The following is a 24,924-nucleotide window of genomic DNA, read 5'->3' on the forward strand; positions in this document are numbered from 1 at the left end:
AAAACTCTTACTGCCTACCTCCTAAGGTCATGGTGGCAACTGTTACAAAGAGCCGAGCTCAAGGGGCAGAATGCTCCTCCTTCCAAAGACGTGGGCGGAAAAGGTGGAGCACGGTCCTCTAAGACTTCTGATACCAGTCACGTCCCAGTTAATGCCACACTGCAAGAAGCACAAACCTACTCCCAGGGCTCGAGGAAGACTTTGGAAGCCTAAGCAGGGCAGAAAACCTAGGGCGAATGCTCTGACCAGGTGATACCTAGGAGGCCAAAAAGTGGAAATAGTCTTCCTCTACCCTCACTGCCAGAGAAATCTGCCCGAATCGATGATTTTTCTTCTGTTTTAACAACATGGCCACTTGGAAGCAAATTCCTAAATCTTTAAGGCTTGGGACTACACAGTTACCCAGGGAAAGGCTAAAGGTCTTTCTCTTCCAGCTCCCCGTCTTCAGCATCTAGGTCACTGCTGGGAACACAGAACAGTTACTTACCCCTGTCAACCTACAAGCTGAATTTTCAGGGTGTAGAGGTCTAATTTAGGGGTGGGGGCCAGGGGGCCACTTTTGATCGCTGCCGCTTGGAAAGCACGGACCCAAACTCTACGCACTTCTGGCTTTCCCTAGCAGTAGCAATTACAACCATCTTCTGGTGGCCCTGAATTATACATGTGACCCCAAGCACCACCGGGGCTTTTCCTAAGGGAAAAGAAACTGTCATGAATATTGGTGTGTGCCTGAGGGAGTGTGTGTGTGTGTGTGTGTGTGTGTGTGTGTGTGTGTGTGGTCTACACCCGCCGATGCACGAGCCCCACCGGCCAGTGGGAGAGAAGTTGAACGCAGCAGCCCCTGGCCACCTCGTCTCAGTCCTTTCTTAAGCCCCGCTGCTCTCTCCAGCTTCTGCTAGTCCCCAAGCCTCCCGAAAAATAAAGCACCAAGTTGCTGGCTGCGGCGGCCCTGGGTGCAAATGAACCGGCGCAGCCCCTACCTCGAGAGCTTTGCAATCTTCACAAAGCTGAAGACATCCATGCAGGCAGCCGGGCACCCCAAGCACGGAGGCTGCGGCGCCCCTTCTCACGCCAGCAACGGCAGCCCCATGGCCGGCCGGGGACCTCAGCGCGCCCTGGGGCTCGAGTGGCGGCGACGGTGGGTGGCGGCGGCGGACCTGGAGAGCCCGCACCTGGAGGCGGTGGCTGCTACCCCCCTCCGGCCGCGAGCTGCGTGTGCATCCCAGAGCAGGACCATTGACGGGCGCCCGTGTTGGAAAACTCAATGGAGAGGGGGCCGGGGAGGGTGCAAGGGGCGGGGGGCGCGGGGCGCGGGGCCCGGGCGGGTGCGCCCCGGCCTCGGGGACCGCCGGGCGCCCTGGGGAGGCGAGGCCCGGGCGAGGGGCGCTCGCTCCCGCTCCCCAGCCCGCCGGCCCCGGCTGCCCCGCGAGCGGAGGAGCGCAGACTGAGCCGGGAGGTGGCGGGCGAGCCTGGCACACGCACACGCACCCCTCGCGGCACTGCAGCTGCCTCCCTGCCTCCTTCCCCAAGCTGAGTCCCTTCTCCTCTCCCCACCCCCACCCGCGGGGAGGGGGGGGGCTCTCCTGTCACCAGCTGCGTGTGCCTCCAGATCCGAAAGATTGATCTCACAGTCTCGGGCACACCGGGGACAGGGAACGCTACCCCCTCCCTCCCCAAACCAAAGGAGAGCCGTGCAACCGCAGGTCGCCCAAAGCCTTGGTATGTGCCATAAACAAAACTAGCGATGGGGAAGGAGCAGGGATGATCCAGGCTGGGTGGACCGTCAAGGGGAAGGGGAGGGAGGTGCCCAGCACAGCGGGGCTCGGTTGGGAGAGCACAGAGGTCCCACCGCTTCCCCCAACCACTGGAGCTAGCCGCGACAGCTGGGCTGGCTGGGAAGGTGTGTCTTTGGACATCGGCACAGGGGGAGCGTTGGAGAAATCAGAAAATAAGACCGGGAAGCGTCTGGAGGGGCGGAGGGTACACACAGCTGCTCCTCACTACAGGGGTACGGAGAGGAGGGTCCCAGGAGCCAGTGGCGGGGCGTGGGGGTGGAGGCGGGGGGGACTATGATGAGCGGGGTACAGAATCTAAAGGAAGAGAAGGGACGAGAATGGGGGTCTGGAAGGCAGCTGAGATGCTCTCTCAAATTGAGCAGCCGGTAAAAAAGGAAAAAAAAAAAAAAGCAAAAAACCTTACTCATAAAAACAAAAACACGGAAACATAAACACTCACCTTAGGCAGAGTAAACTCCAAGTTGCAGCCATGTAGAACTCCTAGCCTTCCCTTTTACATAATTATCTTGGATAATCACCCCTCTTCATTAACTCAGTTCCATTTCCCCGGAGGCTCAGGCTTCTCCGGGCCTCTTATTCCTGTTCTTTCTCTTGGAGTCTCAAGGCCTCTTCTCCGAAATCCTTTAAAATCTCTCCCCAGACTCTCTGAAGGTCAGATGGTTGCACAAAGTGTGTGTTCTCCCACCCAGAAGCGTTCACCTGATGGCAGGGCCACTGCAAAGAAAAGATGCCACCCCCGAAATGTTGGAGGATCTGGCCAGTGCGCTTTTAGCTCTCTGAGGGGATTAGGGAAAAGGAAATAGGTTTAAAGTTCCCAGACTTCTGCTCCTCTCCAGGTCTGTTGCTGTATTTAAAGTCTTCAGCATTCGAGTCTAGGATTTCCACTTCTTTTTTTTAAAGGCATTTCTTTTAAAAATTAAATATAAAATCAGTAGCAGTCTGAAAAATCTAAATGATGTGAAACTCAGGCATAAAATTACATTCTTTAAAATAGAATCAATTTGCCTTTAGCTTCTTACAGACAGACTAGTTTCATTTCACGAACGGGGTTACCACACATGGTCAGAGGAGGCAAGGGGGACCCTGGCTCTTGAACCCCCTGTTGTTTGTGTAAAATAATGATAGTTTGGGTCTGCACTGTCCTGTATCTTCTTTAAAGCGTTTTATTGATTTACTTATTTATTTTTTGCATTTGAGTCCCATAGCAACCCTGTCGTAGAAGTAAGGCAGCATGTTTAAAAAAGAGAATTCTTTTATTTTTATGCCACAATCTATTCTCCATGTACTAGAGAGAGATGTGTTTTAAATGTGGGTCAGATAAGGTTATTTGCCTAATCGAAACTCTGCGAAAGCTCTCTATTGCCCTTTGAGCTAAAGTTGTACTCCTACATGACCGAGAAGGGCCCAGGCGCCTTGCCCGTGGGCTCTCTGACCTGCTACTCCTCACCTCGCTTTCTCCCGCTCATCTGCTGCCCCATCCCCGCTCAACACTCCCTGGGCCTCCTGGCCCTTCTTCAAACTCTCCAGGTACCCTTCCACGTTTGGCTCTTCGCAATCATTGTTGCCTCAGCCTAGAACGCTCTTTCCTCAGATAATTGCCCGAACAGCTCCTTCACCACACCGAGTGTTCGTACCAATATCGCTTTTAGCAAGCCACCCCTGAAAAGCCTACGTAAAATTGTGAGGCCCCCATGCCCCGGATTCCAGGACCCGTTAACTTTCTTTGTTTTTGTTTGCTTCCATAGCACTTATCACCCACTAATGCTTTGTAGAATTTGTTTTTGTGTCTTCTGTTTCTTATTTCCTCTCCGATGCCCTCTCTGGAATAAAAGCTCCACAAGGGCAGGGATTTGTTTGTTTGTTTGTTTGTTTGTCACAGATGGATCCCAAATGCCTAGAATAGCTCCTTGGGAATAGAAGGACCTTAATAAATATGTGTTCAACGAATGCATTTTGGGCTTGTTAGATTCACAGTCAAGCCAGTGCTGGATACCGTTCCCTCTCTGAGCCCATCGCTGGTATCTGTCCATGTCCCCACCACTGCTCGCATCCCCAACACCCTTCTTCCTCCTTTCGATTGCTGACGACGTCAGTGGAGGCCCTCTCATATTCGCCAGTTATCTTTCCCCTCCACCCTTTCCACCGTTCCCCAAGACAGCGGCCACCAACACCTTCCCTCATCTCTGGGTCAACATCCAGCAGCACGAGACCAGCCCCTGATGGGGAAAGGGAGATAAAGTCATGCCTGTGGAGAATGTGTTTTGAAAAAGCGCTTCCTTCTGAGAACAGTTGGGTTACCCTTCTTGAAAACAGAATGCTATCAATCAAGAATTATTCCTATTATCAAATAGCCAGCTATTCAACGGTGAAAATGACAGGAAACAGGCATTGTGTTTACTTGTAGAGACACAGCCTTCCTTTAAGACATCTGGTCTACCTGGAACAGCTTGCTGCTCGGGCTTCAATCTGTGCCAATTCGTGCACTACGGTTATGAATGGTGCAGACGCCGACTCCACAGCCTAATAGCTACCAGGAGAAACAACTGGCTCCTCGAGGTCTTTATACTCCTTGGAAATATTAATTACCTATTATGTTTTCTAATGGACGGATGTCTTTTTTTAAGGCAAAGAGATTCTCCCTCTCCTTTGTTCTTCATTAACATACAAATGGAAGAATCCGCTCCCCCCCCCCAAACATGCTAACACAGCCAGTTTATATCTTTAAGCCCACCTGGCAGAGAGGCAAAGATCTGAGTAGCTGGTCTCTCAGCTCTGTTCCCTCTCTGTGCCAGGTGTGTGTGGCCGAGATTGGGATAGGTTTCTTTATCTAGCGTGAAATGGATCTGCCTAAGACAAACAAAAACCAACGAGTGGCATTTGAGTACATATGTGATTTTCGGAAGTTTTATTTTCAGCCTGGATACTCTCTAAGGCCCCTTCTAGAACTTGTAGAGATTTACTCACTGGAAACTGTATTATCTAGCCTGGAGAATCTATTTAATTTGCTTCACTTGGATCCAAGTGACATTTGGTCATTTCTGAAAACCAAACACACTTTCAAACACTGTTGAATGTATTCGTGAATAAGAGACTCAGGGGCAGCACACCCAGAGCAAGTCATTTAACTTGCTGAGACTCAGTTTCTCCACTTATTTAATAGAGATGGTAATACACTCCTACCTTACATAGAATGAGCTCTTGAAGGGGTGCCTGGGTGGCTCAGTCGGTTGAGCTTCCGACTTCGGCTCAGGTCATGATCTCACGGTCCATGAGTTCAAGCCCCACATCGGGCTCTGTGCTGACAGCTCGGAGCCTGGAGCCTGCTTCGGATTCTGTGTCTCCCTCTCTCTCTGCACCTCCCCCTCTCACACTCTGTCTGTCTCTCTCAAAAATAAACATTAAAAAAATTTAAAAAAACAACAAAGAATGAGCCCTTGAAGTTGAACACCAATTCAGAGCCATATAGTTGTGAACTGAGCCACATGGATATTAACCTCACAAGGATTTCCACTTCTTCCTCGACTTATGATGGGGCATGCCTAACCCACCAAATATCCTAACTTAGCCAACCTTAAATGTGCTCAGAATATTTACATTAGATGACAGTTGGGCAAAATCATCTCACACGAGGCCTATTTCATAATAAAGTGTTGACTGTCTTATGTAATTTATTGAATACTGTACCGAAACTGACCTGGGTACAGAATGGTGAGGTGTTGACCCTCGTGATCTTGTGGCTGGCTGGGAGCCATGGCCCAGTACCACTGCCCGGAATCACAAGAGAGGATCGGAGCACATAGCGCTAGCCCAGGAAAAGATCAAAATTCAACATACAGTTTGTACTGAGTATCACTTCCGTACCATCGTAAAGCTGAAAAATCTCAAGTCAAACCATCCTAAGTCAGGGACCATCTGGACCATTAGGGTAAGTTTCAGCTTCTAAGACCACTACTTTGAAGGTGAAAACCTTTGCTTTGATGGATCATAGGTTGGTTGTTTTGTCTAAAAATCAACCTCATTGTTGCCTAGCCAGTCACCAAAGCCCTAAGCAGTAGCATCCTTTATGCTCTGTGGGCTCAGGGTAAAGAGGGAGGAATTTCTTCATCACTAGTAAGCCTCTAACTCAAGCTGATGTCAGGAATTTGCTATTGGGCCAGATGTTCTGTACAGGACGGCAGCTTAGCATTCTTTTGCTGCAAATTCTGGAAGATAGAGCCCCATGCACTTTTCAGGTACATCCTGACCATCTGATCACAGTCTTCAAAACCGAAGTGAGTAAACAAAAGCAATGTATCTATTAACTCAACAAATATTCACGAAACTTCCCCTATGAGCCAGGCACTATTATAGGCAGTGGAGAATACACTGGGCAACAAGTTTCTGCTCTCACAGACTTTATGTTCTAAATGGAAAGACAGATGATAAATAGTAAAATAAGAGAAGAATAGCAGATGGTGATATGCAGAGAATTAAAATCATTTTTCACATGTTTGTTTATTTATTTATGTTGAGAGAGAGAGAAGCAGGGGCAGAGAGAGAGGGAGAGAACCCCAAGCAAGCTCCACTCTGTCAGCACAGAGCTGGACGGGGGCTCGAACTCACGAACCATGAGATCATGACCTGAGCTGAAATCAAGAGTTGGATGCTTAACCAACTGAGCCACCCAGGCACCTCCAGAGAATTAAAGTTATTTCTATTGAAAGGGAGTGACTAGGTGACTAAGGTCCGATGGTCAAGGAACACCTCTCTATGTAGGTGACATAATGCTTATTGATTTTTGAGAGAGAGACAGAGACAGAGCACAAGAGGAGGAGGGACAGTGAGAGAGGGAGACACAGAATTTGAAGCAGGCTCCAGGCTCTGAGCTGTCAGCACAGAGCCCGACGTGGGGCTCAAACCCACGAACCGCAAGATCACGAACTGAGCTGAAGTCAGACATTTAACCAACTGAGCACCCAGGTGCCCCTAAAGATTCTTTTTTAAGTTTATTTATTGAGTTTGAGGGAGAGGAAGAGGGAGAGCGGCAGAGAGAGAGAAAGAGAATCCCAAGCAGGCTCTGCACTGTCAGCGTGCAGCCCAAGAAAGGGCTCAAATCTACAAACCATGAGATCATGACCTGAGTAGAAATCAAGAGTCAGATGCTTAACCGACTGAGCCACCCAGGTGCACCAGTTACACCCAATTTTTAAGTAATCTCTACACTCAATGTGGGACTCAAACTCATAACCCCAAGATGAAGAGTCACATGCTCCACCGACCGAGGAGCCAGGTGCCCCTGTATGTGGGTGACATTTAAAATGAGGTATGATGGGGCACCTGGGTGGCTCAGTCAGTTAAGTGTCTCTTGATTTGGCTTAGGTCATGATCTCACAGTTTGTGGGTTTAAGCCCCATATCAGGTTCTGCACTGACAGCACAGCACCTGCTTCAGATTCTCTGCTCTCCCTCTATTCTCTGCCCCTGTTCATTCATACTCTCTCTCTCTCAAAATAAACACAGTTTAAAAAAATAAAAATAAATAAAATGAGATATGATGAACAGGACGGAGACTGCCACTCGACATTCATGTGGAAACGCATTCCACACAGGATGGTCAGTGAGGGAAAAACAGTAACATAGTCCCTGAGTCAGGAACTGTTGTATGTTTGAAGAATCAGAAGTGAGCCAGTGTGCCTGAAGGATGTGGTGTGAAATGGATGGAGAGTGGGTGAATTTGTCTGGGTAGGCAGGGGCGTAATCATGTGCGGCACGACAGGCCATGGGAAGTCATTGGCCTTTTATTGTGGGATGGGGATCCATTAGAGGGTTTTCAGCATGAAGTGGCAAAATCGGATTTATACTCTGAATAACCATTCTTTTTTTAAAAAAATCTTAGCCCAATGCAGGGCTCGAACCCACAAAGCTGCCAAATCATGACTTGAGCCGAAACCAAGAGTTGGGACGCTCAGCTGACTGAGCCACCCCAGCGCCCCTATCCCATCCTTTAGACAAGTCTCTCAACACCTACCCCCAGTCGCCTTCAGCCAAGTCTCATTCTTCTGCTTGTCCTTATGGCGAAAGTTCTTGAAAAAACGGTCTCTGTGTGCTCTCACTACATCCTGAATCTACTCCACCTGCATTTTCTCATCACTCTTACAATCACCAGTTCACTGAAACGATTCTTCTTGAGATAACCAGGGCCATCGTGGAGCTCGGTCCAACGACTCATGGTTTAGAGCTAGTACTTGACCCAGCTGACCATCCCCTCTTTCGTGAAACATGTTCTTCACTTGGCTTGGCAGACATCACACTTTGATGGTTTTCTTCCTTCCTTGCTGCTTGCTCCTTCTCAATATCTTTTGTTACTCTTCTGTCCCTGTGCTCCATCTTGCCAAACTCTAAACATTGCAATGTCCCAGGATTTAGCCCTAGACCTTCTTTCCTCTGAATGTCTATACCTACTTCCTAGGTGATCACGTTGAGTTTTATGATGTCTTATATGCTGACAAGCCCCACATTTTCATCTCTGGCCCCTATCCCTCAAGTCCAGACCACCTACTTAACATCTCCATCCGATGTCTACTTGGCACCTCGAACTTCACATATCTGAAAACTGATTCCCATAGGGGAGACTCCTCCCTCCAGTCATTTCCATCTTCACTAATGTCAACTCTACTTTTCTAGTTGCTTACTTCCAAAATCGTGGCACCACCTTTGCCTTTTTTCCCCCTCTTAAACTTCACGTCAAACCCATCATCACATCTTTCAATTCTACCTTCAAAAAGATCCACACTATATACACATCTCACCAATTCAACCACAACCACTTAAGTCCAAGCCACCATCACTCTCCTGGATAATTGCGGTGGCCTGCCAAGTGGTTTCCTTGCTCCCCCAAGAGCCCCTACACTCCATAACTAGCAGGCTTCTCTCAAAACAGTAGGCAGATCATGCCGTTTCTCTGCTTATAACCTCCAATAGCTTCCCCTTCTCACTCACGAAGGCATAGGTGACATGGTTCCTCGCTCCTTTCTGATTTCATAAACTGTCCCTCTTGGGACACCTGGGTGGCTCAGTCGGTTAAGTGTTGAACTCTTGATTTCGGCTCAGGTCATGATCTCTGGTCTGTGATATCGAGCCCTCATCAGGTTTTGTGCTGACAGCACGGAGCCTGCTTGGGATTCTCTCTCTCTCCTCTCTCTCTGCCCCTCCCTCTGCTCGCATGTATCTCTCTCTCCCCCTCTTGCTCTCAAAATAAACATTTAAAAAACGAAACAAAACAAAATCACAAAAACTGTCCCTCTTTCCCTCGCTCATACCAACCACTTAGTTGCTACACTAGTTGGCCATGAGGCATTTGCACGTGTTCTCTCTGCCAGGAAAGTTCTTCTCCCAGATATCAGAGAGGCCTTTCTTTTGTAACACGCCATTTCAAATAGAGATACCTTCCAAACTCCTTATTCCTCTTTATTTTTTTCCATAGTGCTTCCATACTCTAGGATAATTTTAATTTGTTTTTAATTTCCTATTTCCCCTATCAGAATGTAAGCTCCATAAAGGTGGCAAAGGGAATCAACATACATTGTTGGATGAATGAATGAAGGAATGAATGAATGAACTATGTTCCATAGAGATAAAGTGAATTATTTAGAGTCCTACATATAGTGAGTAGTAGAGTGAAGATCAGAAGAACCCAGTGTGCTTTGTACTATCCCATCTAATACTTCTCATATCTCAACTAGTGCATAATGGATAGTAGATTGTTAGGGAGAGAAGCGGCAACTGGGGGTGAAGAAGGAGTGCTTCCCAAAGGTGGTAACAGTGTGCCTTGAAAGGTACATGACATTTAGTTACCCTAAAGGTAGCGATGTGGGTACAGAGGGCTCTCACGGTGGAGGGCACAACATCATAAAACAGAGGTATGAAACAGTGTTGTAAATACAGGAGGCGTGGTCAGTTTGATGTTGCTTGATTCTACAGTGAGAAAAAGGGAGAGGAGAGAGATAAAGCTTAAGAAGCAGGCAGGGGTCAGGTACATGGACTGTACCTTATGGTCAGTGGGCTTCCAACTTTAATAGCAAAGTATTTTGTCCCGAAGCAATTATTTTCAAGAACCTCAATGCAGAAAGCAAATACAGAGTGGGATTTTCTTGTTTGAAGTGGTAATGTAGACCCCAGCACAAATAGCATCCCCTTTGCCTTCTTACTGCTTTCCAACCAAGGCATTCCCATGGGCTCCATATGAACCCACGTGAGAACCATGGTGCCAGTGATACGAGTCACTGACTGGCATGAAGCAGATGATCTGGTCAGATAGTTACTGTAGTTGGATCCTTCTTAAGATGGTGAGAAGAATGGACATAAGAAGGTCAGTTAAGAGAATATACAGGGAGTCTATGGCACAAAGGATGGAGAAGTCTGTTGGGGAAAACAATCCCAGGACTACATATGTGATTGTATATGGGAGTAGCAAGTGGGGGAGGGTCGAGGAACTCTCCAGGTGTCTAACTTGGATGCCTGTGCCACTGGAGATGCTCCCGAGACCAGGGGTGCCTCAGAAACAGCTTTAAGGGAAAGACAAGAAGTTCGCTTTGTGACGTGTTGCTGAATTTGAATGGGTGATGTCCACAGGATGTTATGTGTACGTGTCTAAACCTAAAGGGAAGTTGTGATATGTCAGTGAGCTGCCAAACGTTTTCACAATGGGTATGAATAATGAAGCTGCATTCTCAGAGACGAACTAGGCATCTAAAGACAGCGGGATGCTTGGGAAGGGGGTGGGGGGACGTGAAGGAGATGAAGAGATACAAACTTCCGTTACTGAATAAATAAGTCATGGAGATGAAAATACAGCAGAGGGAAAACGGTGAATGATATTGTAATAACACTGTATGGTGACAGATGGTGACTACACTTACTGTAGTCAGCACTGAGTAATGTATAGAATCGTCGAATCACTATGTTGCATACCTGAAACTAACATACGTCAACTGTACTTCAAGAATAATAAAAAATAAATAAAATAAAGAAACACAAAGACAATGGGATTCTTGAGAGATGAAGTAAAAAAATGAACAAAAGTAGCAAAAGAAGGATTATTTTAATTTTCTTTCTTTCTTTTCATTTTTAACTTTGTACCTTGCATGTAAATCTTAGTATTCTACAAGGGTGAGGGATGAGGCTAGAGGTTGGAAGCCAAGACAAGCTGGTTTTAAACATTATTATTATTATTATTATTATTATTATTATTATTATTATTTAGAGAGAGTGAGTGAGTGTGAGCAAGGGAGAGGGGCAGGAGGGAGAGCAAGAGAATCTCAAGCAGGCTCCACACTCAGCAGAGCCCGACACGGGGCTCAATCCCATGACCCTGGGATCATGACCTCAGCTGAAATCAAGAGTCAGATGCTTAACCAACTGAGCCACCAGGCCCCCCCTTAACATTATTATACTTGGGGTGCCTGGCTGGCTCAGTCCATAGAGCGTGTGACTCTTGACCTCAGCGTTATGAGTTCAAGCCCAATGTTGGATGTAGAGATTACTTAATAAAAAAGATGATTATGCTTATTAGTGATAAGGACAAGAATCATGCTGTACATTTGTAAGTTTTTGTTTTTCTAAATGCGTTTGTTACGTTAGTCTTTAAAATAGCCCTACAAGTTACACAAGAAAGTTATTATTATTCCATTTTAGTTATGACAAAAGGTGAGACCAGAAAAGCTCAGTGATGATAATAATTTCTACAAAGTATGAGGATTATTATAAGAAGCATTGGTTCCTGAGGATAAGTTAATACCAGTAGGATAGCATTTTTTCCTTTCTTTTTTTTTAGAGACAGAAAGAGAGAGCACAAGCGGGGGAAGGGCAGAAGGAGAGAGAATCTTAAGCACACTCCACACCCAGCACTGAGCTAGGGGCTTGATCCCATGACTGTGAGATCATGACCTGAGCTGAAATCAAGAATGTGATGCCTAACCGACTGAGCCCCCCAGGCGCCCCAGTACAATAGCTTTTAAATCAAGACTTATGGAACAAAAAGCTCTCAAGTTCTATCAGTATAATTCATTTTTTCCCTCTTTTGTTTTATTCTCTCACATCAGACTCAAAAAGTAAAGGTGTCACGTGAAGCATTAGAAAAGACAACAGACGAGGCACTAAGATTTCTTGGTTCCATTCCCAAGTGTGTAAATACAAGTGACCCTTGAGATACTATTTAACTTTTCTTGGTGTTCACTTCCTCATCTGTCAAGTTTGCGGGTTAGAATAAATTTAGAAGATATTTTGAGATCCCACGTATTTTGGTAACTGTGTAATCAAGAAAAGATAGTGCAGCCCCGTGTTCATCGCAGCATTATTTATAATAGCCAAGACATGGAAACAACCTAAGGGTCCACTGACGGATGAATAAAATGTGGTGCACATATATATGGAATGCAATATTCTTCAGTCATAAAAAGAAGGAAATCCTGCCATTTACTACAACCTGGATGGATCTTGAAGGCATTACGGCACGTGAAGTAATTCAAACAGAGCAAGACAAGTACTCTATGATCTCACCTATATGTGGGACTAAAACAAACAAACAAAGAAACTAAACTAAGTCATAGATACAGAGAAGAGATTAGCAGTTGTGGCTGGCGTCGGCGGTGGGTGAAATGGGTGAAGGGCATTAGAAGGTACACACTTCCAGTTATGAGATAAGTAAGTTCTGAGAATATAATGTGTAACACGATCACTACACTTAATACTGTAATGTATATTTGAAAGTTATGAAAAGGGTAGATCCTAAAAGTTCTCATCACACAAAAAGTTGCAAGTCTATATGATGATAGACTTATTAAGTTATCTAACTCCTAACTAAACTTATTGTATCCAATGATTAAGTTAACTAAATTTATTATAGTGATCATTTCACAATATATACATATATCAACTCATGACATTGTACCTTTAAAACTAATACAATGTTATAGGTCAATTACATCTCAATTTTTTTAAGATACAAATTTTTAAAAATAAAATTTTTAAAAAGGCTAGGTTCTACAGGAACAAATTCAAGATCAGATTTTTACCAGTCATTTATACATCAATAAAATAGGAAATTATTAGTCTACCCTGCTTTTAGCTGAACTTTATTCAAGGATAAGAACCACATTTGCTAAATGTACCTTCCACTAGGCCATATTAGGTCACCTAATTTCCTTTATATCTTTATCCCCACCCTCTCTCACCGTTCTGCTCAGGCATATGCCACAAGTCTGTCAATGTGGCAAGGATTATAATTACTGCTTTCCCACGAATCTCCTCATGTCTGATGAGGTATGGAAAGAAAAGGAGGGAGGAGGTCATTTAAAAGATTCTGCTGGTGTACAATTTTCCGCATATAAATTCTTACTGTGATATACCCTGTAACAATATTTTGAATTCCTATGCAACAGCGTATAAAAAGAAAACCATAAAGGTGCGTGTTGTCTGAGACATATTTTAATATTTCAGACTCATTTTAAACCTCTCAGATCCAGACTCACTTTTATGCTGTCTTTCTAACATAATGTTCCTACATCTTAGCCTCCGACTAGACAAAAACGAATCAAATCACTTTGAATAACAGCACTTCCGCTTGAAGGGTAAATTGCTCTAATCCTGAAGGCTATTATGAGCGTGAACTTTAAGGAAGATGTATGCGCAAAAATGGCTGAGCTGAGACCAGTTATTTCAGGTTTTTGAATTCTCATGCATGTATTGATTCCTTATTAATTCATTCCATTAATATTTATTGAACACCTCCCACATGCCACCTACTATATACCAGGCACTGTAGGGAGGAAGTCAGAGGAACTAAGACCTGATTCCCATCTTCAAGGGCTGTGGTAGACACGGTTGCCTACTCTACGGGTAAGTTCTCTTTTCATATGGAAATGAAATCCATCCTAGGGCCACAGGAGGGCCCACCTCTGAACCCGTAAGCCCTCTAGCCCCACAGTGCTTCCAGTCTCCCAATGAGGTCTGCAAGCCTTGAGCCGAATGCATGCCTAACTGATTCAGGAGTTAACACTGGTTGTGGGAGAAGGAGGCCAAATTTCGCAAATACCTATAGTGTTTAGATACAATAAGGCAATTATCTAAATAACCAGAAGAGAGAGCATTATGTATCCCACATTGGTATAATGCTTTCCAATCTAAAAAAGGTTTCTGGAGAGAGGGAAGGGAAAATAAATAAATAAATAAAGTTTCTGTACATATCATCTCAGGTTTTACAACCATCCTGTGAGGCAGGGATTATTACCTCCAATCTGTAAATGATAATACTGGGGTTCTATGTGGTTGAGCCACTTGCTAGAGATTGCGTGGCCAGCAAACTAAGCAGCAGCGGCCTGCAAACAGATGTATCCCAATTTCGAGTGTCTGGAGCTTTCAGCCGGCCTGGAGCCACTTCAGTCAGCACAAGGGCCATGGGGCCTGAGGAACCCCTGGGAGCAGGGAGGGAAGAGGGGAGAGAGGCGTAGACAATGTTGAGAGGGGGGAAACTTATCAGGTGGTGAAACAAGGTGACCCTCCTAAAGAAGCGATGCCTTTTGAGCTGGGCCTTAAAGGATGGATGGGAATTCAGGAAAATGTCAGAAGAAAGACTACTCCACAGAAAGAGAATGTCACAAAGATGAAAAAAGGAAGATGCAGAATATACTGAACAAGACGGGGGGGGGGGGGGAGAGAGAGAGAGAGGGAGAGAGCGAGAGGGAGAGCAAGGGAAACAAAAGGTATTATGGACACAAGAATTCTGAAACCAGGTCTTCAATTTCATGCCAAAGAGTGTATTTCAGTAGGCAATGGGGCTCCATCAGCAATGCTAGAAGAGAGACTGTAGGGGCAGTCACAACAGAAGACTGAGCTCTTCTAATACAGCTCTGGGTACATGATGGAGAAAAGAGAGCCCAGACAGCAGGAGCCAGGAAGGGTGATGTGACAGCAGAGTGTGTGATGGGCATCCAACAGTGGAAGAGATGATGGAGTTGGTATGGTGGCTGGACTTGCCTACTGGGTGTGAGAGATGGTGTGGAAGGGAGAAACCAAATGAGACTTCAAAGAATTCAATAGAAGCAGGTTCAGGGAAATGGCAGAGATATTGGTCCACGTGCACAAACGTGGAACCTCTCTCGCACACTGCTCAAAGTCACCACCAAAATTTTGGACCCATCCTTAGCTGTGTGCCTGGCTGTGAGACACTAAAATCTACCTCTCACACATTATCCTTCATCGCAGGAGGACAGAGGGAGATCCGTGACCTCATTCTTCCTGATGCACAAGCTTTGTCTCTAATCAAGACATGCGATCTTCTCCGCTCTATGGCTTTCTGTTACAGTTATTATTACGTTATTCCTTGTGGCTTTCCTCGGGATCCTTACCATCAATCGTCAGACAGATGTCCTTCTCTATGGTTCTTCCTGTGTCCTGCTGTGTCACTGGCTAGTGATAAGCAGTGGCTAAGTTGTCAGCTCCCTAATTACAGGACAGTCTAATTACAGACATGTTACACTTGCAAGGTATTATTACTGAGGACTTGTCTGTCATCACCCAGGAGTAATCTAGCAAAATGTCATTGCAATTGTTAGGGAACTCGTATACGGAATGATGCGAATTTGCCCATGCATGCTTGGTCTTGGGAAAGCCCTTGGATTCTGGGGAGGGGTCAGCTGAGAGGGGTGGAGTAAAATACTAGGTAAGAGGGGAGAGCTGAGAGAACAGAAGTGTGGGAAATGGAGACGGGCCACCAAGCTAGATTCTTCAGGGCCGTTTGGTGTGGCATGGTGGTTTTCCGGGCCCCTCACCCTACTCAGCCCTGGCCCTCCTCACCCTGAGAAAACTTGGTGCCCGTTCGCTTAAGCTTAATAACATTTGTATTCTTGTTATGAGAGGCTATCAATGGTGGCAAGTGGGAAGTTTGTCTCAGGGTTATTCTACTCAGGGTTATTCGAAGGGACACAAGGACGTAAATCTATTCCTGTGAAGGACTTCACCTATGGAGGGATATATTGGATCTCTTCCAGAAGAGAGATAGGAAACACAGCTTCTACCCACCTGATCCCAACGTGCTTGCCAGGAAGGCTCCAGAAAGGAACCAGGGGTAGAAGAATTCAGAGAAGGGAGACCAGGGAGGGAAGACCTCCCAAGTACCTACCAGAGGCTGACTGCCAAGCCGGAAAGATTCCTCAGTGAGAAAAGTAATGGGCACTGTCCTCTGGACTTCCTATATATTTGAGATTAGCCAATAACGAGATGACTTTCTTTCTGATAATACCCCTGGAAAGCCTTCCAGATATGATTTCTTTCCAGTGTTGTAAAACCTAGGGATATCCTTCTAACTCCAGATGTCTGACAGCTCAGGATGACTAGACTCCAGGAGAATCTTCTGGAAAATTGGCGTGACCTACACTGGCACACAAACAAAAGCTATGGCCATATGTCAGGATGTTAACACAGTGGAGGAGAGATCTGGATCCTCAGTATGGACTCACTGTAAGAGCTGACATAGCTTTTACAAAGGCCCTATGGCCCCAACTATGCTCTCAGTACCACTGACCCATCATTTACACGATGATTTAGGAAGCCAGCTAGGCTGTGGGACTGTTCCGGCAGGTCACTGTGTCTTGACAGAAATGAGGGTGAAAAGGTTTTCAGCTGATTTGTTTTCAGCTGGAAAACAAACTATGCAACGCAGAAATTACTGGAGCAGTGGGTTTTGACAGTAAAGAGCATTCACTGATTCGTTGATTCACTCATTCTTTCATTCAATAAATATTTATTGACCAATTACTGCATGGAAGGCACTGTATAAGACTCTCTGGTTCTAACTGTGACCTATAAATAGATGCAGCTTCTAGGACCTTGACCCTCTAGGAGATGCTCCGCTTTGGGGCTCCATCACTGCCACCACAACCACCCCACACTGTATCGAGAATATTGAAACGCTGGGCGCCTGGGTGGCTCAGTCGGTTAAGCATCCAACTCTTGATTTTGGTTCAGGTCATGATCTCACGGTTCATGGGATTGAGCCCCGCGTCAGGCTCTGTGCTGACGGTGCAGAGCCTGCTTGGGATTCTCTCTCTCCCTCTCTCTCTGCCCTTCCTTGTGCTCTCTCTCTCTCAAAATAAATAAGTAAATAATCAGCTAACTAAAACAAAAGATTAAAATGCACCCTCATCACACAATAAATAGACATTGCCATACAATTCTTGAAAGGATTTTCAAAATATTTATATTGAATTTTATTCAGAATAAAACATTCAATTTGTTACTGTGATTTAAGTTATATATATATATATATATATATACATACATCAATCAACTGGTTGCTATAGCATCAGTTCTTGTAGACATTTAACAATACACTTATTTTTACAGTGTATTTTCATATTTTGAATGCCAATATCTTGTTTTCTCAGGTTCAACTCATGGAATAGATCCTTGAAAATCTCAAAGGCCCTTGGTATTTGGTCACATGTAATAGATCTGGCAACCCCTATGGGCTCTCCTGTCATGGAACGTACCTTTTAGTGTGATAGAGAAAATACTTAATTATCCAACATTGTATATATTTTCAAATACAATATTAGTGAGGAAGAGAATGCACAGAATGTTCAATGAGCATTGAACTCAGGACCTAACTTTGTCTTGGGAGGAGGAGGGTGTTAGGGCAAGTTTTCTTGAAGTAAATGATACGTTCTGTGCATTGAAGGATAAGTAGAAATTAGAGGAAGAGGGAGCCTGGGTGGCTCAGCCAGTTAAGCAGCCGACTCTTGACTTTGGCTCAGGTAATCATCTCACAGTTCCTGAGATCGAGCCCTGTGCTGGGCTCTGCACTGACAGTAAGGGGCCTGTTGAGGATTTTCTCTCCCCTTCTCTACCCCTCCATCACTCATGCATCTGTTCTCTCTCTCTCTCAAAATAAATAAACTACAAAAAAAAAAAAAAAAAAAAAAAACAACCTTCAGAATGTTCATGTAATTGTTTGCTCAACTCTTGCCTTTTCCTTCTGGGCAGCTAGACTATATTTCCCAGCATCCCTCACCATTGGGTATAGCCACACGAGTGATTTAAGGCCATGAAATATTAGTGGAGGTGTCAGCTCGACCTATAAAAACCTCCTATGTGAAGTTTTGCATCCTCTCTTTCCCCATCAACTGGCTGAAGACAGAGAACCCCAAGGGCCTGCAGAAAAAATGGAGCCATAAGATGGAAAGATCGTGGCTCTCCAAGTGACTATATGGAGCCCTCACCAACCCACTTTGTACTAGTACACAAAGGAAAAACTGTTGTATTAGATTTTTGTAAGATTTAGATTCGTTGTTATAACAGTTAGCCTACCCTTCCTAGTACATTGCGAAGAGGGGGGGAGGTCTTATATACCCATCAAATCTATAGGGAGGGTAATAAAATATAGTGTTTAATGCCATAAAACCTGGAGCCCAAATATGTTTGAATCTGACTCCTGCTATTTCCTAGCTGTGAGACTTTAGGCAAATTTCCTTAAATGTTGGCCTCAGTTTCCTCGTACATAAAATTGAGGTAATAATTATCCTTATCTCCTGAGCGTGTTGTGAGATGTAATACATGGAAATTGCCTAGAACAATGTCTCTCAAGGCATGAGTGTCGATAACAGCTATTCTGAGGCTGACACTTGAACATTCTGACGACGCACATGCTGAGATGTGCAGAAGAAGGCTGCTAGTGTTACAAGACCTGGCTTTGTCATCAAGCCCGGATCTTCCCCAGGACCCTTCCTTCATCAATCTCTGTCACCCAGAGGAGAGTAACCTTGAAGAATCCCTACACCACAAGAATGGGATATTTTGTGAGGTTTGGAAAGGATGGTATTGCCTAGGGAACCAAGCACACCGTTTGCTTCATTTTGTGTCAGCTGGAGAGGGACCCCAAATGTATGCGCTCTCTGAGGGATTCTCCTGAGGGTCCCCCATCACCCAGCAGAAGACCTTGGGAGGAGGACAGAAAGTTGGAATGTGCATGGGTCACCTTACACAAAGTCACTTTGCCAAGGTGAACTGGTACAGCAGTGGTTCTCCAACAATTTCATTTCATTAAAAATAATAGAAAAGGGGCACCAGGGTGGCTCAGTCCGTTAAGCGTCCGACTTCAGCTCAGGTCAGGATCTCACGGTTTGTGAGTTCGAGCTCCGTGTCGGACTCTGTGCTGACAGCTCAGAGCTTGGAGTCTGCTTTGGATTCTGTATCTCCCTCTCTCTCTCTGCCCCATCCTCGCTCACAACTCTCTCTCTCTCTCTCTCAAAATAATAAACATGAAAAAAATACTAGACCTCAAAAAAAAATTTTTTGCATGAGAAATACCTATTGATATTTACTATGCTAGAAATTAGAACTGAAAATGTTTATTTACGAGTTATTTAAAAATAAGAAGAAACCTTTACATGTTAACATAAAGTAACAAAGTAACATTTTTAATGAAAAATAGCTATATTTTCAAAATAAAAAAATTAATAAGTAGACTAGCACTGTTTTACATTTTTGAAATCTCTTTGAGATCTAGCTTAAAGAGGACAGCTGTACTCTCATATTTGCTTCTGCACTCAAGCTGTTGAGACATCGTTCGCCATCATTCTTTAGGCTCCAGGAAATTCCACCAGGCATTCATGACAGAATGACATTGAAAAGAGCAAAGTCTTAATATTATTGTAAAAGTAATTTTGACCCTGTGCCTCACCATCAAATGAGTTTTAAGGACCCTCAGGATCCCAGAACACATTTCAAATGGAAGTGCTGGACCATGCCACAGCGCCCAGTGCTTGCTCACTTCTAAATGGTTCTCTGTATTGGACGAGACTTGTAGTATTAATGGCCTGTGTTTTATTGTGAGTGATCATACCTTATTGTATCCTCAGGTAGATGTGGTATATGCATTATCTTAATTTGTTTTATTAAAAAAATTTTTTTAATGTTTATTTATTTTTGAGAGAGACAGAGCACGAGCAGGGGAGGGGCAAAGAGAGAGGGAGATGCAGAATCCAAAGCAGGCTCCAGGCTCTGAGCTGTTAGCACAGAGCCCGACGCGGGGCTTCAACTTGTGAACTGTGAGATCATGACCTGAACCAAAGTCAGATGCTTAACCAACTGAGCCACCCAGGCATCCCGCATTATCTTCATTTGAAGAAGAAACATGCGTGAAGAGTTTACTGGTTTCGCCCAAGGTCATAGAATAAATCTTTCTGGAATCCCAATCTTGGGTTTCCTTCTACCCAATCAAAATTCTTACTTGGCCCAGATACTATACTGAAATATCTATGTGCTCCACTATTAATTTAATGAAAACAGATAATCTGAATATAGCAGACCTTCCACAAGTGACCTCAGCTCTCGTCCAATCCCACCTTGAGGCCATACTCAGCATTTTCTGTGCATCCTAACACAGATTCAACTCCATGACTCAATAACCAACAGACAAATATTTTATGAGAATTCTCAAGGGAGAGGGATGGAGAAAAATGACTCATACCACACACTATTTACGAGAAAGTATGTTAATTTCCCTAACTGAAATTTCCACCATCTTTTTCCCCATTTCTGGTCACTCCATCTCTCCTTTCTATCTTCTCACAGAGTCACTTAGAATCCCACTTTATTATGGAGGAAAATGTAGCTATCATCCTTAGTTTATAACTCCCACTCTACAAAAGAAACTTCAGAGATCGGTCACTCTTACTGTTCCTTTGAATGTCCCTCAGAGAGCACAATTCATTTGGCCATGCCTGGAATAACTGATTAAGAAAAACGTGATTACAAAATTTCTTTACTTCTGTCTTTCATTTCTGCTAAATAGCATAGAACTGACCTCAGCCTCAGAGAACTTGAGGCAATCTCAAAGTCATTGTCTGATTTATACACCTGTGACTATGATAGCACATTCTGCTCCTACAGATACATTTATACATCTTATACATAAAGAGAGCCCGTGAATTTCTCCACACATAGCAATGCAGTTTGAAAGGTTGAGTTTATGCTGTCATTAAAACCTATATTCTGTTGTATATATTATATCAAGGCAATAGAGACAAGCTCAATATATCCCTGTTTCACCTTCATATGTTTGGGCAAATTCTCACATCATTACTCTGTCTTCTCTTCTTCAGGCTAAATAAGCCTATCATCTTCCTTAATTTGAAACTCACGTTTTAATTTCTTTCATCTTTTCCTTAGCTTTCCATAGACTCCCTCCAATTCTTCCATCTTCTCTTTTAAATGTGCAGGCCCAAATTGTACCCAGCCTCTAATAAGTTTGATTTTTAACCATGTAACACACAGCTCATGTGACTATAATAATTCGTAATTGTTTTCATTTTGTACTGATGATATCAGTCATCAGTAACATGTTAATTTTAAGATTAAACTGACAATTCCTCTCTTATATCACAGTGAACTAGCTACCAAAATTGGAAGAAGGCAAAGAAATAGCCATAGGGTCTTAAAGAAATTATTCTTTTATATTATTACTCAACGAGCAATCGCAAATACATATACCACACTGAACTTTTTATAGTAGAAACTTTGGAAACTATGTGTGACTCCACTCAAATCTCCCTTGAAAGTATAGGACCAAGTGTTTATTTTTATAATCTGTGGCCCCAATCCTAGACACAGGGTGGTGGACCAATGATGACCACTTAGCCTAAGGTCAACCACCAAAGATTAGCCAAATTCTGCCACTTGAGAATTTGAACTCAGAGTCACAAAACTGCAGTCAGCCAATGGAGGGTCATAGAGCTGTAAGGTCATGTAACTTGGGCCCTTTTGAGCCCTTTATAAATGGTCAAGATTGTTGGAGAGCAGAGACCAAGAGAAGCGGAAATGGAAGAGATCCTAAAATCGTGAACAAAGTATTCAAGAGGGACAGAGTCAGTCAGTCCTAGGACCTTCCCTTCTCCCATTCTCCGGAAGCTTGCCCACCTTTGATTCCTGTGTCTGAGCGATTACATAGTGTAAATATACTACAACTCCCTGATTTCCATGAACTAGTTTGAGCAGATTTCTAACTCTTGCAGCCAAATGAGCCCCAGCCAAGACCATCTTCATCACCAGACAACTTAGGTAGGATACGCATGATGCTCCAAGTCTGATACAGCACTGGACACCTAAGACAATCCTACCCCCACCTCCACTCTTCAGTGGCAGAAGGTGTTCTCATTGAATCTCCTACACACACGAAGGCCTTTTTGTTTCCATTGACAATACCAATGACCCAACAGTGACTTGAAAACGGTTTTGCCGGTTACATTTGTTAACAGTCAGCAGTGATCTGTTGTGGATTTTAATTTTCTTCCTTCCTTCCTTTCTTTCTTTCTTTCTTTCTTTCTTTCTTTCTTTCTTTCTTTCTTTCTTTCAGAAAAAGTATAGTAATCCCCACTTATCCATGATGGACACATTCCAAGACCTCCACTAGGTGTTTGAAACCATGGATAGTACCAAACCTATGGAAATGTGTGTGTGTGTGTGTGTGTGTGTGTGTGTGTGTATGTATGTGTGTGTGTGTGTGTGTGTGTGTGTGTGTATACACACACACACACACACAATGTTTTTTTTTCTTATCCATACATATCTATGATAGAATTTATCAATTAGGCACAGTAAGAGATTAACAACAATAATTAAATGGAACAATTATAACAATATAGTGTAATAGAAGTCATGTGAATGCAGGCTCTCTTTCAAAATATCATACTGCCCTGTACGCAACCCTTCTTCTATGATGATAGGACATAAAATGTCTGTGTGACAAGATGAAGTGAGATGAATTACATAGGCATGTGACAGCACAAGGCTACTACTGACCTTTTGATGATTCATCAGGGGGATCATCTGCTTCCAGGCCATGGCTGACCATGGGTAAGTGAAACCACAGGAAGCAAAACCACCAATAAAGGGGGACTACTGTATTTAGAAATTTGTTCCAAGAAAGAAAAGAAACTGGGGTAAGAATACTTCTGAACACTTTCAGAAAAGTCTCCTCTTTGCTGTCCACTTAAGTACTTAACAGGTTAATTAATGGTTCTTGATGAAGAGAGTTCCAGTGGATAATTCCACTTACTAGTATGTAGACAAGGCAATAATGGAGTGTAAGAAATAAAATTAGTAAAGAGTGAGTATTTAGATCTAAGAGTCAAGTAGGCTTTGGGAAGGAGGTAGATTTTGACATGGTTTTAAGGTGTTTTAGAAGACAGTAATGATTTAAAAAAAATTTTTGAACACTCTAAAATTCATCCTTTGCTTATTTTTCCTAATCACTGTATGTGTGTTATATTAAGAGTAAAATAATTTTAAACATGAAAGAATCACCCAGATGAAATGATGTATGTAAAATAGAAAAATAAAAACCAAATCAGAAAGAAAAGAAGCAATTAATACAGGTTATAAGGCTCAGAAGACAAAATGGTTGGAACATGGACATTGGGAAGATCATTTGGTAAAATGTGATAATTTTTTAAAGATTTTATTTTGTTTTTAATGTTTATTTATTTTTTGAGAGAGAGGGAGAGACAGAGCATGAGTGGGGGAGGGACAAAGAGAGAGGGAGACACGGAATCAGAAGCAGGCTCCAGGCTCCGAGCTGTCAGCACAGAGCCCGACAAGGGGTTCAAACCCACAAACAAGGAGATCATGTCCTGAGCTGAAGTCAGATGCTCAATCCACTGAGCCACCCAGGTGCCCCTAAGGTTTTATTTTTAAGTAATCTTCACACCCAATGTGGGGCCTGAACTCACAACCTCGAGAACAAGAGTCAAATGCTCCACCAACTGAAACACCCAGGTGTCCCAAATCTGATTAAAAAAAATTTTTTTTTATGTTTACTTTTGAGAGAGAGACAGACAGAGCATGAGTGGGGGAGGCACAGAGAGAGAGGGAGACACAGAATCCGAAGCAGGCTCCAGCCTCTGAGCTGTCAGCACAGAGCCCAACAAGGGGCTCGGACCCATGAACCGTGAGATCATGACCTGAGCCGAAGTTGGACACTTAACCGACTGAGCCACCCAGGAGCCCCTGATACATTTTTTAAATGTTAATAGAGGTTGCAGAAATGAAGGGATGGTCGTACACCATAAGCAGACAAGTTTTCACAGCAGAGAAACCTCTCAGAGTGAAGTGAAGGAAGCAAGCTGCACTCCATTTACGGGGCCAATTCATAGGACACCCTGAGTGCCAGGCCTGTGAGTTTTAACATGATGTGAAAGCCAGCGCTATAGTATTTGGGAGAGAAATGATATTGTGGCCTTCTGTTTGGGGGAAAAATTGACATGAGTTCAGTATCGTTGAAGGGGAGGGAGTGAAAGACGTAAATGGTGGCATCAGGAGGCGGCCGCAGGAATGCGGGTCGACATGAGAAACACCTAGACAAGGATGGTGGTAGTAGAAACGAAAAGAAAAGGTAGCCCCTGAGTGACAATGAAAATAAAGAGTAATGTGTGTGGTGACTGACTTGGTACAGGGAAAAAAGAAAATGGAGGACTTCCAACGGTGTATCCATCGAATTCAATAAACACAAACAAATACATATTCTCTGATGCTGCTATAGCAGAAAAGGGTCATATTTATTAGCAACCCAAACTGAATGTAGTTATCTTAGGCATCAAGGGAATTTATCCTAATACCAGGTGCTCACCCCATCAGTGAGAGCTTGGAGGGTGAGGCTTACAAGGATGACAGATCCAAAAATGCCCCGGAGCAGTCTTTCCAACCTGAGTTCCTTGAGAAAATTAAGCTCAACCATTACATATAACGCACACGTTGTGTATAATGGCCTCACTGCTCTCCTATGCATCTAAAATGGTAGTGGTTGGGGCGCCTGGCCAGCTCAGTCAGTAGAGCATGTGACTCTTGATCTTGGGGTCATGAATTCAAGCCCCATGTTGGGTGCCGAGGTTACTTAAAAATAAAATCTTAAAAGGAAAAAAAGTAATAAAATGATACTAGTTATGTGCCATCTCTGGCAGAACTGAGAAAACTGTCACTCAAATCATTTTCTGTGGCTTAGGTGAGACACCCCAATTGAAAAAGGGTCTGGGGGCACTTGGGTGGCTCAGTCGTTTGAGAGTCTGACTCTTCATTTTGGCTCAGGTCATGATCCCAGGGTG

General features: G+C 44.0%; 1 protein-coding gene across 8 annotated transcripts in view; it reads right to left on the reverse strand.

Annotated features, from left to right (window-relative positions):
• The window catches only part of FRMPD4 (FERM and PDZ domain containing 4), an 843,299-nt gene that overhangs the window by 533,364 nt on the left and 285,011 nt on the right, over nucleotides 1–24,924 (reverse strand). The window contains exon 1 of one of the 8 annotated variants that reach the window (XM_053891838.1): nucleotides 2,236–2,618. The exons of 6 other annotated variants lie outside the window; for them this stretch is intronic. In XM_053891838.1, the coding sequence (XP_053747813.1) occupies nucleotides 2,236–2,267 (32 nt within the window). In that variant the 5' untranslated portion in view covers nucleotides 2,268–2,618. Of the gene's footprint in view, nucleotides 1–980; nucleotides 1,539–2,235; nucleotides 2,619–24,924 lie in introns of those variants that run through there. One more of the 8 variants, XM_053891837.1, reaches the window with a different exon arrangement.

Source organism: Panthera pardus, unplaced genomic scaffold (assembly GCF_024362965.1).
Source record: "Panthera pardus isolate Hobbes unplaced genomic scaffold, ASM2436296v1 HiC_scaffold_27, whole genome shotgun sequence".
Classification (NCBI taxonomy): domain Eukaryota; kingdom Metazoa; phylum Chordata; class Mammalia; order Carnivora; family Felidae; genus Panthera; species Panthera pardus.